This window comes from Oncorhynchus tshawytscha, linkage group LG06, assembly GCF_018296145.1.
Source record: "Oncorhynchus tshawytscha isolate Ot180627B linkage group LG06, Otsh_v2.0, whole genome shotgun sequence".
NCBI classification, from domain to species: Eukaryota; Metazoa; Chordata; class Actinopteri; order Salmoniformes; family Salmonidae; genus Oncorhynchus; species Oncorhynchus tshawytscha.
Window position 1 is genome coordinate 46,161,519 of NC_056434.1, and position 18,425 is coordinate 46,179,943.

The 18,425-nt window shown below is 44.0% G+C and overlaps 1 protein-coding gene across 9 annotated transcripts in view; it reads left to right on the forward strand.

Annotated features, from left to right (window-relative positions):
- Nucleotides 1-18,425, forward strand: part of LOC112252617 (neuron navigator 2-like) — a 107,872-nt gene that overhangs the window by 46,788 nt on the left and 42,659 nt on the right. For all 9 annotated transcript variants that reach the window (XM_042323307.1, XM_042323313.1, XM_042323308.1 and 6 more), the window contains one exon: nt 15,930-16,059. In XM_042323307.1, the coding sequence (XP_042179241.1) occupies nt 15,930-16,059 (130 nt within the window). The remainder of the gene's footprint in view (nt 1-15,929; nt 16,060-18,425) is intronic.

Below are 18,425 nucleotides of genomic sequence, written 5' to 3' on the forward strand. Positions count from 1 at the left end.
CAGGAATAACAACCATAACAGCAGAAACAGTATCGCTACCATTGATAATTGCACGGACTTCTGTAACGCACGTTCGCAAAGAAAATTTTAATTTTATTGCCGTACCTATGCCGTCTTTCGTGTACCTGTGAAGTAACTGTACATGTAGTCTAGACGCATGAGGGTGACGATTTTTTTTTACTCGACTATCCAGCCTGCAGAATGTTAGATAGTCCCACCCCACTGTGTCCAACCTGTCTGGACACAGCCCTCTTTACTCCAGGCATGGAAACTCAGTCCTCCCCCTGTTACGCTGGGCTCCAGTGGAAAGTCCACAGGCCACGACTCGACACAGACACACTGAGCTTCTGCTTCCAACGGGAGACGTAGAGGACCAGCAAACTCTGGCAACATGGCAAACTAGTTGTTTTGTCATTAAATTTTTTTTTTTAAATGAAATACTTTTTTTACCTCTGTTTCATCTGCTCTTTATTTTACATCTTTAGAATTGTAAAGATTGCTCGGCATGGTCAGGTGAAGATTGTGACAACACGAACAAGAGAGCCTTAATGAAAACCTACTTTTGCGTCTTTTTTTTAAAACAACGGTTCAAATTAGGTGACTGAGAGGAAGTACGCCGTAAAATCAGACCTGTGTTGTGGCTGACAGGACGGTGTAAGCTGTGTCCTAACCATGGCTGTGTAAATGTATGCATGTGTATTCTGGAGGCTCAGAGCCAGTGTGTGTGTGTGTGGGGGGGTCTGGTGGCAGTCCGCTGCCTCGAGGCAGTCTGAGGTAGACGGAACAGTGTAACCTGGCACCCTGCCTGATTACATGCGTTCTTGTCCCCCAGCCGTCGCAGTTGCTCAGCCTTATTGTCTTTGAGATGCTGACAACGGTTTTAAAAAAAGCCCCTACGCTGTGTCTCTCGGACTCTGATCGATGCTCCACTCTGTAATCTCAGCCCTTCAAGGGCTTTTGGAAAGCGGCATTTTTGGAGGGAGGACTGTGTTGTCTCAGACAGAGATGCATCGGATATTTGATTTGATGTCGAAACCTGGCCCGTTTTTATAGTTCTTACAGTAGTTCCAGAGTACTTGTGTTCGCCAAAAGCTCTTTCCACCGATCTGTTTGAGCATTTGCGCTGCGTTTAGCTCGGCCACCCACGCATTTCAAGTGAGAATCCATCCCCTCAAAGCTACACCTACAGTACACCACTACAGTACAAACATGCATTTGTATTCAGATGATGATCAGAGAGGCATACACACACACGCAGAGGAGTGGGGCACCAGCAATGTATGTGGGAGTAGCAGAGTGCGCTGGAGGGGGCTTGAATCTGGTGGAGAGGAAAAAGAGAGAGGGGAGGATCTCCCATGTCTCATTTCTCTAGCCCCAGGACTCTCGACTGTACACACACACACACACACACACCTCAGCCAGAGAGAGAACTAGCAGGGAGGGGCTCCACTCCAGTCTGTCGGGGAGCACAATGCTGATAGCTTAGAATCCTCCGGTTTTGTCTGTCTGGGCTGAGGGCTGATAGTGATCAGTGATAACCCTGTGCTGTCTGGGTGGCTGTCTGGGTGGCTGGCAGAGGGCTGTCGTCGTGACCGTGCTGTCTGTCTGCTGGGCTGCTTACCTGTTGAGTGCAGCTTCTTGGTGTGCAGACAGGGCTCCGGCTCTGCTCTGTTATGCATGCAGTGGGAATGAGAGGCTGTCTGCAACGCAAAGGGACAAACTGGATACAGAGAACAATATAACAAAGTGGAGAATGTAAGCTGCGGAGTAAGTGTTTTTTTGTTGTGTGTTTATTAATGTGAATTGTCATGTTTTAAATGTGATGTGGAGGAATGCGAACGTTGTCAGGGTCGGTGTGATCGGACGGGATGTCAGTCGGGCCTGTTTGCTATTGAAGACTTCCTATCTCGTGTAAATGTTGATGAACGGTGAGCCATTCGTTATGATCTCGGAGTGGCCCACTGGCTCTCTTACCCAATCACAAGCTAGAAGTCCAGCTGTGAAAACCAGAGGAACAGCCCACACTACACAACAAATAAGTGAGCAGTGTCATTGGGCTCTAACGGTACAAGCAGAAAGTGTGAGAACTTACGGCGAGAATGAGCATTCTTTATGTCCATGTGATTTGCGCCCTGGGAAGAAGTGAAGGACCTCCCTTGGTTCTCTAGGGATGACACTATGCCGCTGGAACACGGGGAGCGGCTACGAAAGGTTGACGACCTCCTATGGAGTTCACGTCAGTAGCTTCTGAGCAGATGCCACTTGTTGACACAGTTAAAGGCGGCCCATGTGATTTAGTTTAGGACACGGTGTGAGATATTGGCTGAAATCAAACACTACGTGAACACAAACACCACATTGTTTTATTGTCTAGGAGTTAAACCAGAGAGATAGAGGAGTCCAGAGTGGTGTGAAAGTGATTTAGCGATGTGTTGCTGGCTGTGTTACATGCCCGTCCCCAGGAGCTGTGTCTGGTCTGGTGAGTCTTGGCTATGAGGGGGCTTAGCTACTAATACAGCAATGGGGGGGGCTTTCTGCAAACACAACATCTGGAAGAGAGGAAGAGCGATGGGACAACGTGTTTTATCTGTTCATCTGGTTAAGAAACCACCACTTGGCAGAGCAAGATCAACACAAGCGATGCGTTGGAACATCGGCGATCAAAATGCTTTTTCGCTGACGGCTGAATGGATGGATGCAGATATATTTGCACATGATTGGGCTGTTGTATGAGAATCAGATGGAAAGCCAAGCCTATACGGAAAACAATGAATGAAAATAGCTTTTTTTTTTGTTACAGCTCAGCTCTTGACCACAGCATGTCATGTGGATAGGAAGAGAGGCCTCTTCAAACTCCTCGCCACGCTGATGTGAAACTACATTGTGTTTGGCCCTTCAGTCAGAGTGTTTCGAAATAGAGGCGTTTCACACCCTAAATTGTGGTAATTGAGTGCTCCAGACAATAGTCTTTAATTATGCTTGAGAGGAATAACACCCTGCAGCCGATTGGCATGCAAATGAGTCGGCGTGAAAAGGAAGCAAGGAAGGGAAGGTGTAAATCGTACTCTGTCACCTGGAGCAATGGATGATGGAAGTGGATTTAATGTGGAAATGAATGAAGTTCTCTGTCATTTCCCTGCGTCTTGATCTGCAGACGCAATAGAATGTTCAACACTCAGAGAGCGCGATAACAAAAGAACACTCAACGCTAGTGTGACTCTATCAGCGTTTGTTATTGTGGCATGTCATGTTGTGGATTTGAGCTGCATTTTGAGCTTTGATTGTGTGTGTGTGTTTATGTTTGGACAGAGGAGCCTCTTATTTTCCCCCATAATTTGCAAATAAATTCATTAAAAATCCTACAATGTGATTTTCTGGATTTTTTTTTCTCATTTTGTCTGTCATAGTTGAAGTGTACCTATGATGTAAATTATAGGCCTCTCATCTTTTTAAGTGGGAGAACTTGCACAATTGGTGGCTGACTAAATACTTTTTTGCCCCACTGTATGTCTGCTTGAGTAACTTTGCGTGTGGGGTGTGTGTATGTGTAGAGCACTACTCCGCCCTGTGACCTGCTATTCCACAGTCCGACTCCAGCTCCCACCGCCTCAGCAGAGTAACACTGGAACAAGGAGAGGGAACTCGGCTTTGGGTTCACATCAGAGATGTGAAATCACAGCCGGACCAGGCCAGAGGAGCGCATAACACATGATCACTCTGGGTCAAATGTTTTGCTGGTAGCAGCTAGCAGCCAATAGCTTGCAAAGAAACTGGACTACTTAAGGTACTGCACATGCTCAGAAAAGGAAACAATTTGACTTAGCTAATTATATTTAGGTCAGCTTGTCAGCAATGTCTTTTTTCTTCATTTCTTTTTCGTTCGGAACCGAATTTATTCAGAAGTGGAATGTTTTTTTCCCCAGGACAGCTGAAACTACAGAATACAGTGGAAATTGTGTCATTTCTCTGCTGCTTGATTACTACACTCATTTGAGAGACAGACGCGCGCGTCAGAAAGAGAGAGCGAGAGAAAGAAGGAGAGAGAGAGAGAGAGAGAGACTGAGTCCGTCGAGAGATTTGTTGTTCTGCTGAATTCCTGGCAGTCCTCCGGCTTTGAGGCAGCCATGCCATTACACACGACTGGCTTCAGAGGTTTGGGCTGCTAGCCTGCTAGCCTGGAATGTGCCAATCAACCTCCCTCTACACACTGAATCTGAAGCTAAATGTATAGCGGTCCCGTTTTATGATGCACTGTTAGAAAAAAGGGTTCTTAAAGGCTGTCCCCTTTTTGGTTCCAGGTAGAACCATTTTGGGTTTCATGTAGAACCCGCTGTGGAAAGAGTTCTACTGGAACCTAAAACTGTTCTACTTGGAACCAAAAGGGTTCTACCAGGGACCAAAAAGGGTTCTTCAAAGGGTTCTCCTATAGGCACAGACAAAGAACCGTTTTACGTTCTAGATGACAACTTTTTGTTGTGTGGGTTAAAAAAAACATGCATATAAATATAATACTACATTTGATATTTTATGCTTGTCAAGTGCGGTTCTGCTATATGTGTGTTGTTGGTTTCTGCTTATGAAGCGAATTTAAAATATGGGTCAGTCAGCTTGTTAGAGTTTGTTAACAGTCCTGGGTGACCACCTTACTTTCAGTCATTCTAAAGATCTTTGTGAAATGCATGTCACTTGAATATCACTGGAAAGTGGAGAGATATTGAACATGACCAGGGGGCTGGTTTGGCTTTCTTGCTTAATGTTGATGTTTTCCTCTGAGTTAGTGAGTCAGCCATTTTTAAAACTTGATCCCTGACCCGGGGACATGACCCTGAACAATCCTTTTAAGGGAAAGCAGGGAAAGAAAATGAGCCTCATTGGAATGTACAATTTAGATTGGCTTAGAAAAATCCACCAACGTGTCCTCCTGGGCTTGTTGTCTTTTCAAATACCCCCCAAGCATACGCACCATCCACCTGGCAAAATAAAAGCATTTGGTTTGGACAAATGTGGGTTTAAAGCGCTTCTTAGGTTAGCTGTTCTGAGATCATGTTAAAAGCTTATTATTGTTTGAACATCTCAGAGGTAAAGCTGTTCTGAGATCTGAGGCTTACCTACCTATGTTTGAAGGACCTCACAGGTTCTGTTCTGTTTTATCAGCTCTGACTTGGCTGTCTGGATGGTGACTCAGAAGCTGAAGGGGTGTTTGAAGTACTTCCCAGGTTAACTCTGCTCCCAGTTCAGATTACTCCCCTCTGTGGCAGTTCTGAGGGTGTGTGTGTGTTTGTGTGTGTGAGCCCCCCTCCCAGTGTGTGTGTGTGTGTGGCTGTCTGTTTCGCTGCAGGGGAGAGATCAGTCAGTAAGTCAGTCAGTGTGCTGTAGCGGAGGACTGAGTAGGACGGGGGAAGTGTAGTCAGTCCAACTTCAGCTGCTTCCCTCAGCGAGCTCCTAGTAGCTCCTACTGCAGCCAGGGGGATATCACAGTGGGCTGCTACTGCTGCTGGCTTTCTCAGGTATGGACAGACAGACTGACAGACTGACAGACTGACAGACTGACAGACTGACAGACAGACAGACAGACAGACAGAGACAGACAGACAGACAGACAGACAGACAGACAGACAGACAGACAGACAGACAGACAGACAGACAGACAGACAGACAGAGACAATTCTGCAGGACCACAGCCATGTGGGTCTGAGTTGGCTTTGGCTCACTATCATTGTCTTGTTTGTGTGAGATTAGAATAGAGATTCTTTATTTGTGGTGTTGTGGAGCTATACAATTTTGTGTTGGAGTTTAAAACGGGTACATTTCTTATACATTTTTACAGGTATGTTTGTTTTAATGGATTCTTTTTAGACGTAGTGAATATGTGACAAAACCTTCACAGGAGCTCCTAAAATGGCAGCTAAATGTAATTTATCCTTGAATGTAGCGCATCGCTTAATATCAGGCCACGTGTTCCTATTCATGCATGCAAATTGTCCTTAAACAGTGTTGCTCCTTTTGAGTGATTTTTGACTGAAGGCCTACAGACAACGGTTACAGAGAGCTTCCCTCTGGGCACAAGCTGGTTGAATCAACGTTGTTTTAGCGTAATTTGTCAACGTATTGTGCCGTAGAATCTGTGTGGAAAATACATTGGATTTGCAGAAAGTCATTCACGGTTGTTTTGAGGATGACATTTCAACAACATAATGCTAACCAATTTTCAACATAGACAAACCTTGTTTAAAATATGTTGAATTTGTGCCTTTGAATCAACGTCAGGTCTTCGATGTTATATCTGCTAAAAAACAACAGGCTGGGCAGCACCTCCTACTGAAGAGTTGATCTATCTACAGCTATCCATTTGGTCTCCCATCCAGGGTATTAACGTAGCCCGGCATTGATATTTGTCAATGACTACTACCAATGTGCTGTCGTGAGAATGACTATTGAGAGATCTCTTAATAACTAAATAGATTCACTGTTGCTATTGAAGTTATTCCAAAGGGAAGGTTTAACAGAGAAAAATGAAATGTAACCAAATGTAAGTCAAACAGTGTTAAAAACGTTAAGAGCACCTTCCTAATATTGAGTTTCCTTCCCATTTTGTCCTCAAAACAGCCTCAATTTGGTCGGGGCATGTACTCTGCAGAATGTCAAAAGCATTCCACAGGGATGCTGACCCATGTTGGGTCCAATGCTTCCCATAGTTGTGTCAAGTTGGCTAGATGTCCTTGGGTGGTGGAACGTTATTGACACACACAGGGAAACTGTTGAGTGTGAAAAACCCAGCAGGGTTGCAGTTCTTGACACAAACTGGTGCGCCTGGTACCTGCTACCAATGTTCCCTCTATTTTATTTGGTACTGAGCAAATTTCCGGTCTGCTGAGCACAAACTTTTGACATTGTGAAAATTCTGTGCAACTTCCAGCGCGTGTTTACTGTGAACACTGAGGCTGAACCCGCTTTGAGTTACAGTTTCAGAGAGTGGTCAAGTAGGCTACCGTGGCTATTTAAGTGATAATAACCGAGAAGCCGTTGTTTGGAGGATATATTGGCACGGGTGCTGTTAGGCCAGAGACGAAGTCAAGGGCCGGCAAATCGTGCCAATATATCCTCCAAACACCGCCTTCGATGGCATTATTACTGTTGCACAGCGAGTTACCAACATATACAAATAATGATTTACATATTTTCATTCAAATCTTTATTATTATGACAATATTCATACTATTTAATCCTTCCACAAGATATAGTCCCGACACAAATCTAGGGTTGCTACCCAAGCCGGCTGGTCGTTCGATCTATCGGTTCGGTTGCCAGAGACGACACCCAGTCGTTCAGTCATTTTGTTCGGTATCTATGGACGCAAGCCAGTCGTTTGTTCGAAATGTTCCATTGCCATATTGGCTTGCAGCATCCTTATCCCTTGCTTGCTAGTGTAACCCTCTCACCAGGCTTGAATTTGACTCTCACGATATGACCTTACTTAGAATATCTCAACGGATGTTAGTTAAGAAGGACGTCTCCAAGAAGAATCCCTGTTGTAAACTCACTAGGGTGATGACAACGAGAGTATTAACTTCAGATAGAACAGACATAAGGTTCAAGGTCTATATGATTGCATTTTCAATGTACCACATCAAAAGAAATAAAAGGAATCAAACCCCAATGGTTTCTCACAACCTATGCCCAAACGACTTGCAAGTGTGCTTAAACCCGTCGGCGCGCGTTGGAGCTCAAAAGAAATGACGACACACATAAAGTCCCGAAGCACCCCACCTCACGACTCGTAGATATTCCCTCAGCGAAGTATGGCAGTTCCGTGCAGGTGTCCTCACGAGATCCACAGCAAGCACGGCTATCAATGCAGATGGTACTCCTTAGCAGCAACAGATATCCCATGTGAAACATGCACTCGTTAATCTGCCACAAGCAATTCTCTCCAGAGAATTGTTGTTTGCTGCAAGGAACCACTTTACAAAATAAAATGCATCATTATTCCCATACCATTATTATAGAGAATCAGACAAATTATGCTACCCTCTGCCTATTGGCTACTTAGCTTATTCAAGACCGTCTCAAAATACAACACTGCCCCTTTTAGACAAAAAAAAGCTCTTTACCTGACTTGCTTTCCAAAGGTGTCTAGAAATGTACACGCTTTGTGCTCTTGTAGGAAGCAATCACTCCCCCCTTGTTGACTACAAATGATCTATAACCGACCTAATAACTCACTAACTAGCAAAGGATATGAACAAAATGTGCACACGTTGCTACGTGCAGCTCCTGCTTTGATCTCAAAACAAGCGCATCAACTCATGACCACTCATGCTGTAAACACAGTCCAGTTCAAAGTGAATGGCACAGATCCATATATGGCAATGGTCTATTTGCATACAGGCCTACTGCAGCTCTGATTGGTTATACACACCGGTATGTGTGGAGTACTGGCTGAGTCCTGCTTGTCAATGCAACAGAATCCTACTCCGATGCCTTCTGCCTACAACAAAATCTCTTGCATAGTTCATTTTGTTTCGGTGTGTTGCATTGAAACTGGCTAATATTGCGTTGATTCGATCACAGTTGCTACAGTAAAGAGAAACGTTGATAGTGTTAACTAAGGGGGAAAACTCTCAAGTTCAATCTCATGCTTCTCTGTGTGGGTTGATATTTCTTCTGCGCAGCAGTGCCGGGGAAGCTAGGGGGAACATTATCCCATTCAAAGGCACTTAAATCTTTGTCTTGCCCGTTCACCCTCTGAATGGCACACATACACAATCCATGTCTCAATTTGGGTTGCTAGACGTTCGCGTTATACGCCCATCCATCCACACCGACCAACCACCCTCCTTTAGTTTTTGCATTAAGCAACCTTTCGTCTTATGTAACCATACCAAATGTTACATATCACACCAATTGGATTGTCCCGGATTTACATCTACTATGTTACGCCTAGTGTGTGAATCTAATGTAACAGTTTTAATTCAACATTAAAATGAGTAACTCATCCATGGCCACATTTTGAGGTGACTGTAACTCTAAAAATCATATTATGCTATCATAGAAAAGCGTACATGTTCAAGATAGCATGCAAAGGTCGCAGCTCTGTGGAGATCTTCACAATACAAGTATCTATGCAGAATCCCGAACGGCATTGATCACTTGCACCATGTGCTTTGAATGTAATCTCAACTGCGATCCAGGTCATTCAGTTGTGGTATTAGATGAAGCACAGCGAGAGCACATTAAGTTGTATAAATACAGAAATATCTGACACTGTATTCCAATTAGAATTTTGTTCTGCTTTGAAATGGTTGAAAGTGCAGTGATAACACATTTATATGACAGCTAAACCAAACATCAGACATTGTTTTTCTATTGGAGTCTGGTGGTGAATAATGATAATACATTGGGAATTCAACAAGCTTCTGCCAGTCTTTTTGATTGGGCGAATAAAGGTTGAAATTTCATTGATCAACGTCTCAACCGAAAATTACCCATATTTCCACGTTGAAATGACGCGGTGTGCCCAGTGGGTTTGTCTTTGCCTGGTTTGTTTTCTCCCTAATCTGTCTGCTTTAGTGTACTGACAGACTGGCTTTTTTTATGTCAGCAATCAACCATTCTAATATCATTTGTTATCAAATTATAGTTATGGTGTTGTTTTTATTAAAAGCAAGTATAAAACGGTTATGTGGCACTTTTGTCTGTGTAATGACTTGAGCAGCTTGGAGTTAGGTGTTCATCGCTTGGCAACAGCTTTGAATATATTGCTGAGGGGGTGAGAAGTCTAGTAGAACTAATTTCTTCCCACCCTGACCAAACAGAGTGGACATGCAGGGCAGTGTGGTGTGGGGGCCTCTGGATTGAGCTCGGCTCACTTCCCTCCACTGGCCTCTCAGACCAAAGTCACCCAATGTCTTGTCCCAGAGAGTGTCCACTGATCCCCTCACTCCTCTGGGGCCCTGTGTCTCTAATCCTGCATTCGCCACACAGAAACAGGGGGGTATACAGTGTGTGCCGCCACACCACCCCCAACTCGCTCTATAGAGACTCCAGTCTTTAATATCTAAACAAACACAACAATATCAACTCATTTGACTCCCAACTTCCCACCTTAGTCTTTCACATCCTTTTCCGGTCATGGAATATATTGGTTATCTTTCTTCTTTTCAAGTACACATTTTTGACAATCTCCCAGTCAGGGGGAAATGAGAGGAGGGAAGGGAAGAGAGATGGGATGTAGAAAGAGAGAGTGAAGTGTCTGGGTGAGTGAGTGAGTGAGTGAGTGAGTGAGTGAGTGAGTGAGTGAGTGAGTGAGTGAGTGAGTGAGTGAGTGACTAATGGTGGCTTAGGGGCGATGTTGATTAGGGACCAGGTGTACCCTGCCAGCTCCAGTCTCTGCTCATTATTCAGACTGGAGGAAGCAGAGACAGCAGCACTGCAGCACCAGGAGCCGGGGAGGGGAGGGCCTAACCTGTACTTAACCTATATCTCCCCCAGGCCCCGGAGGAGCTACAGTATCAGTCAGCCTACATGGGTTGAGAGCTCACTCTACCCCCAGTCAATCTCTGACTCACAGCCTAGAACACCCCCAGGAGACTCCCTCCTCCATTTAACAAATAGTCAGGGTTGATAGCATAGCAAAGGGTGAACCGTAACCTGTCTGAACCTCAGCCCACCAGCCATGATTAGTCCTGTGCTGGGTGGCTAGAAGCAGAATGGGTCCATCTGAAATATGTATATTGTTTTGACCACTTCAGTTCTCACAAGTCCATAAAGTATACAGTAGAACTCTCCCAAGCTGAAACGGAGGAAGGGAGACATTCTGAATACTGAGTGACTGTGTCTTTGTGCTGGACCTCTTCCACCTTTGCCACCCCACTCCAGCCCCTGGCCTTGTCTTGCATGTCTCGGCCCTGGCTCAGTGAAAAGATGAATTGTTTTGGTGTAGCTGTGTGGATGGAGTTCTGTGTGGTGTGGAGTTCTGTGTGTGTGTGTGTGTGTGTGTGTGTGTGTGTGTGTGTGTGTGTGTGTGTGTGTGTGTGTGTGTGTGTGTGTGTGTGAAGACCTGTGCAGTGAAACAAGGGCTGGATTGGGCACTGCAGGACACCGGGCAGGCATCTGGCCAGCAGAACACACCTGGTGCTTTACCACTGACACTTACCCCCACTCCAGTGGGCCGCCAGTGTTTTATGTTAATGCCAGCTCTAGTGTTATGGTGTTTCCATCAGGAGTGTGACACTAAAGACTTCTGGCGATCAGAATCAACAACCTCGGCATCATTCAAGACTGTTGCTTTGTGAGAAGGTGTTAAAGTTCACAGTTAGACATTGTTATGTAAATGCAAGCTGAAAAGTACCCAGGGTACTTGCCTTGGCTCCAAGTTAGAGTAGGTCCGCCGGAGCCATGGCCTAGGGAGACACCGGTGCCAGCCCATGTAGATGGAAACAGAAAAGTCTGAGCCTTTTGGGTAAAACATTGTGGTAAATCCTCAATGGAAATGTAGCAACTGTGCCTGGCTTAGGGTTGCAGAGGGAGGGAATATTACTGGAAAGTTTCACATTTTACCAGTAAACTACCAGAATGTGGGATTTTATGTAATCTATCACAAGACATCTAGTGGCCATTTTGGGTACTTCAGATTATCGCAGGTGTCTGTGATTATCTTTGGCCCCCTGTCTGGCCTTATCACATGTAAAATATATGAAATAATTAAATAAGATGATTTTAAAATACAAAATAGAATGACAAAGCTGTAAAACATTATCCTAAATCATTATCCTATCTGTTATTTTCTACACACCTCATTTCACCATGTCAATGGAAGAGTTGCAGAGTTAATTGAAAATATTGGCATTGTTGATTAATAAGATGCTTTTTTCATTAATTGTGCTATTTTCTCTTGAATCATATGTTCTATCTGTTACAAACTTATGGACAATATTATATATCAATAACAAATAAGTAGGTTATTCAAGTTTAAATGATCAAATACGATAGATTGCCATAGATTTTGGTTAATTAGCCAAATTACTGAAGATTCTGGTAACTTTGGTAAATTTACCGGTAGCTTTGCAACCCAAGCCTGGCTAGTGTTAGATTAGAGCCAAACCTCTGCCCACCTACCTGCCAGACTGGAACCTGTGGGTGATGTTTAGAACTACTGTTGAGTCAGTTCATCATTCATTATGGTCATCTATGGACTCTGATTTCCCCCTGCGACCATTTTATATTCCTCACAGTAAACGTGGTACTATACTGAAAGGGTTGGACTTAGTTGAGACAGTGGACAGAGTAGACCTGTGAATTGAGGGGTCTGTTGCTTCTGGCTGAGGTGTTTGATGCTCTCACAGGGAACACTCAGCAGTGTCTGGCTGTGGCTGGCCGAGTTTGTTTTGGTTAGCTCAGCAACAATCACACTGGCATGGGAGACTGAGGATAGACAGACAGGCAGACTTGGAAGGAGTGAGTGTCCTGATCCGTGTGAACTTAGAATCATAAAGAGAACCCCCCACCCCCACCCACCCAACTCCCTCCACACTTCAACACCTCTGTGAGTACTGTGAAAGGAGTGGTTCTGTCACACAGACTAGTGGATGATAAACTCCTCACACATCTACATGCACGCAGACACACACACACATCTTTAAGTCCGTTCACACACAGATAGAGCCTTTGGCCCTGACAATAGCAACATTTTCAGTCAGACCTCCACTCCTGTAATTAAAGGTATCCTCAGTGTGAACCCACAGGGAGGCCCTGGTGTGGAGCTGTCTGTCATCACACAGAAGGCAGCTTGCATGAGACCCAGGCATCCCAACTATTTCTTATCTCCTGGCCTCCACAAAAACCTCCTTTAGAATGGTGTCTTGGTTAGGGCCCATCAGGTTTGGTGACAGGCAGGACGTGGTGTGGTGGGAAACTCTCTTACCCAGCAGCCCCCCCTCCCCAGGACCTGGGAGACACTCTGCTGAACGCTAATTAAAACTAGTTAGGAATTTGGAGGGAGACGTTCCTAACGTCACAGGCATGATGGGAATGCTGTCTCTGGCCAACAGACCTGGTAAAATAGGGAGAATAATAGGATTTTCTTTTCTTCTTTCTACCCTGTCCAGTCTCATTAATGTATCTCTGTCTCTCTGCAGCGCGTGTTAAACTCAAGGCCCCGCGGGTGGTTTGAGTATTTGAATCGACGTTGAAATGGCTGAAACAAATTGACACCGTGAAGAAAGGATAACGGGCCTACGCCTAAAGTCTTTTCACTCTGCCCAGCTTGCTAATGTCGTCGAAGCAAACAGTGACGTGCGGTCAGGTCCGAGGCCGGGGCGACACTTTCTATTGTCTATCACTCACTCCACACGCACGCACACACCCATAAAGCGGATTTGTTGCTACGCTGTTTTTCAGTATGACGCGATCACAAAGATAACCATCAAACAACCACAACCAACCATCAAACAGCAGCAGGTAGGCGGAACAACCTTTAGGCACACATTCACAGGCCCTAATGCGCAACTGCCCTGCACGACCAGGCAACTTTCAGCACCACAGACAGCGACCCAAATGCCAGCGAGTAGGGCTACTTGTAGACAGCGCTACACACACTAAATGCCTAGTAGTCGGTGCTACTGATTGAGATATATACTAACACAATAGACATGTAATGTGATTATAGTAGTGGGCGCTCCCTCCCTCTTTCCTTCTGGGTAAAGACATCAGCGACTGAACTGTAGAACTCCTCCCTGTTGGCCCTCCGTTTTAAAAGTCTCTCGGTCTCGATTCTCAATGGAGATGATGACAAGGGATGAGAGTCGCCCTTTATCGGTCCGGTTTCGACTGTATGTCTTTATCCGTTTCAGCGGCGAAAATGACCTCTCAACGGATGCTGTTGTGGCTGGTATAGTGAGCACCAGCTGCAGTAACTCAGTCTGTGTCTGGTCATGCTGGAAGAAAAAAATGAGGAGCCGTCTGTGTGATTTGTCCTGTACCATTTGTTAACTGCACAATCCGACGAGATCTTCCTTAAGTCTAAACGAAATCGAAGTAATTGGCATAATTTGACAGGGTCTCGTTTGCTGGTGTCGAAATTTGTGACATTGTTTCGATTTATTTGCAGTCCTCTAAGCCAATGAAATGAAAGTCACCAAAGTGGTCAAACCTGGCTCTCATCTGAACATTAATATTGTCCAGCATGTAGTAGTAGATTCGCCCCCTCTCTACTGATCGGCTGTTTACTACGAGTTTCGCTTTCTGCCAGGCCCAGGTCATTGGATTTCTGCTTGAATCGCTCATAGAAACAATCAAAGTCTTGTCGCTGCCGTTCCAGCTCTTTCATTGTGCCGCCGTTACAGGTACGGCAGAAACCGATATTCATCTTTTTGGTTCTGCAGAACACAGAAGAGCTTTTCTTTGAAAACTCCATGGGCCGCGAGCAAAAATGAAACACGGTGGCGTCTCTAGACGGGTTGCTAACTGCTCATCTTTTTCAGCTCGCTCTTAAGGCATGTACTAGTTCCACATGGTTGCCCCTGGGCCTGTTTGATGAGCTGGCACTCTCATCGTTGCCACGAAATGTCATCTCCTGTTTAGGTAGCATGTAGCATGTAGCATTAATTAGCTAGGTCTTTCAAAATCTCACGGTTCTCGTTTACCTTTGCATATTGTGCATGCCGATGGTCATCCTCCGTTGTTCTTCAATGGCAGATCTAGCGGTGAGCTACTGAATCTCTTCAGAGCTATTTGGCTCTGGATGTGAGGCACAGATTTCTCATGCTTATTGAGTGCTGTGGGCTAGTTGTTCAAGTCGCAGTAACCGGCTCTTGTCCACACGCTGTTGCTGGTGGAGAACAGCAGGCAGGGGAAGCAGTCGAGTTGATTACGAGCAGCGCAGCCACAGAGACAGTTTTTCTGTTGATAACGCTCAGTTTGAAATGATCCTGTTATTTTCTGTCCCTTCTTTTGCTGTATGTCATTAAGCTCATTGATAAAATGATTATTGATAAAAATGTGTATTTATTTATTTTTTACATGACAGTTATTTTTTTCCATGAATTTTCACAGGGTGGGCACATTTTGATGACAAGGACATATAACACATTTTAAGTTCCACCCTCAGAACCTCCCTGATTTTATTTTTGATTTATTTCACCTTTATTTAACCAGGAAAAAACCCATTGAGATTCAGAGTCTCTTATTCAAGGGAGACCTGGCCAAGAAGGCAGCAACAATCAATATATGACATCATTAAAACATACAACAATACAATACAACAACATGATCCAGCCTAAAAAAAAAAGCATTTACACTCCTCTGTCACAGTCTCTCATCAATATTTTAAATTCAATCAGTGGCACCAACATAATCTAGATGAAGCATGGATTGTAGACTATTCCATGTGTCTGTTGCACACAAAGAGAAGGCAGTCTTGCCTAATACTGTGAATGTCCTGGGGACTTTAAGTAGCAACCACCTAGCAGACCGGGTATGGCGACTGCTGGTGGTGAAGGAGGCCAGACTACAGAGGTAAAGAGGGAGTTTACCCAAAAGGGCTTTGTAGATGAACACATACAAATTTATCTTTATGCGCATATAAAGTGAGGTCCAAGCTACCAATTTGGTGCAATGGTGGGTGAGTGACTTGGCATTTGTAATAAAGCGCAAGGACTTATGATTAACAGAGTCCAGTCTCTGTAAGACGGAGGAGGTTGCATGCATATACAACAAGTCACCATAATCAACTACAGAGAGAGAAGTGGCCTGAACAAGCTTCTTTTTTGATAACGGGGGGGGGGGACTGGTCTGACACCCCTGCTCTACAGTGTCTTTTGCTTTCTCCCTGTCGTTCGGTCTATCATGTCTTCCCCCTTTCTCGCTACGGACTCCTACCACATGACATTCAAACTCATACTCTTTCTCTCTTCTGTGTTCCTCGCTCCCAGTTGGGACGACAGCAGCTCGGTGAGCAGTGGGATCAGTGACACCGTCGACACAGACGACATCAACACCAGCTCCTCAGTCAGCTCCTATGTCAACACTCCGTCCGTCTCCTGCAAGGACCTAGAGGGCCAGGTAGGTTCTGCCCCAATCACTCTGTAGGAGGTGGCATATTATTAGAATTACTAGAAGGGTGAATGAACATGTTATTTCTAGGGTGGCAGCATCTTTGGCTTTGAAACATGTTAATTGTTTTATTAAGTTAAAAAACACTTTTTTTTAATTAAACTTTTATTTCCCTTTAAGAGACTCGGAGTATATAGATCACATGATGTCTGCAGCCAGACATTACCATAGTTTATATTCTTATTAGTCTAATGTATGAGCGCTTAGGCTCTCCTATGTAATATATCAGGGACTTATAGGGAATCTAAGTTTATATACTTTGATTCTCTTGGCCCCAATCATTTGAATGGGTATCGTAAGCTGGAAGGAACTGCATACACTAGGATTCACTTCAACTTTCTCACTGCAGTTATAAGCATAGTGAAAAATACACATCTGTGTCTGTTCTGCAGTATGTGCTGATGTGGTTGCTTCAAAATGTGTATTGAAATCGCAGCCAGGCACACCACCACCCAGGTTCACGGTTCATCTTATCCCGACAATCCCATCAGTAGGTATTTATTCTTAAGTGCACATTTTCAACTTTTTAGACCATCGATCTGAGGTGCAGACTTTGTTTGCCATACAGTAAACCTGTCTCAATCTTGGTTCTAGAGACTTATGGTGCATTTCCTTCAGGTCATGGTTCTCCAACTGGTGGCCCGCGGCCGAATTTGGCCTGCGGTTGGTTTTATTTGGGCCCGCAAGTTTTTTGAACAATAAAACCCCAGTGAAAACACAAGAAACCAGCTCCAAGTTAGTTACATTTTTTAAATCTGGCCCTGAGAATAGCAACATTTTCAGTCAGACCTCCACTCCTGTAATTAAAGGTTTCCTCGGTGTGAACCCACAGGGAGGCCCTGGTGTGGAGCTGTCTGTCATTATGCAGAAGGCAGTTTGCATGAGACCCAGACATCCCAACTATTTCTTATCTCCTGGCCTCCACAAAAACCTCCTTTAAAACGGTGTCTTGGTTAGGGCCCATCAGGGTTGGTGACAGGCAAGACGTGGTGTGGTGGGAAACTCTCTTACCCAGCAGCCCCCCAGGTCCTGGGCGACACGCCGCTGAACACTAATTAAAACTACACTGAACAAAAATATAAACGCAACATGTAAAGTGTTGGTCCCATGTTTCATGAGCTGAAATAAGTTCAGATTTAAGAATAACTGTATGACTGAAGCCTTTAGTGAGAGGTCTAATGCTTTCATATTTAATCATTTCTGCCCTCCGAAATCATATTCATTATATAAAATAGGCCTGTTTAATTTTGTCTGGCTTGCCGTATCAAATAAAATTGAATTTTTTGCTCGTATAATTTAAAAAACTGTTCGCTAGGTGTAGGCAAGGCCATAAGCAAAAAGGTAAGCTGGGATATGACTAAAGAGTTAATCAGGGGGATTTTTCCACAAATAGACAGGTATTTTCCTTTCCACTGTAGCAAGATCTTATCTATTTTTGCTAATGTTCTGTTATAAGTTATTGTAGTGAGATCGTTTCTTTCTTTCAGGATATGAATACCGAGTATGTTCACTTCACTGTCAGACCATGTCATAAACTACACGATAATGTAAAAGTTGTATTTTTTTGTGATCCAATACGTAACATAGTACATCTATCATAATTTGGTTGTAATCCAGAGAGGTTAGAAAAAGTATCAAGATCTTCTGAGGCTGTGGAGGGATCCAAATTGTGGACTTAAAAGAACATGAATCATCAGCGTACAATGACCCCTTTGTTTTTAAGCCCTGGATTTCTAAGCCCTTGCATATTATTGTTGGATGTGATTTTAATAGCTAACATTTCGAAAGCCATAATAAATAGATATGCTGATAGTGGACAACCTTGTTTTACTCCTCTTGACAGTTGAATACTTTCTGAGAAGTAGTCATTATTTACTATTTTACACATAGGGTTACTATACATAACTTTTGTATAAGTTACATTGTATAAGAGATGATTCTCCACAATTGAAATATTCCAGGCATTTATATATAAATTCCAATCATACTTTATCAAAAGCCTTTTCAAAGTCAGCTATGAAAACCAGGCCTGGTTTCCCAGATTTCTCATAGTGTTCTATTGTTTCCAGTACTTGCCTTATATTATCTCCACATTTTTGTCCATGTAAAAAACCTATCTGATTAGGTTGAATAATATGCGATAATAGCTTTTTAATTCTGTGCTCTATGCATTTTACTAAAATTTTTCCATCACAACGTTGAAGTGTATTGGGCCTCCAAAATTTAAAATAGACTGGATCTTTATATTTACCACTTGGGTCCTTGTGCGCTATTGAGTTTTGGCCACATGAGGAAACATTTTTGACTATTCAGCT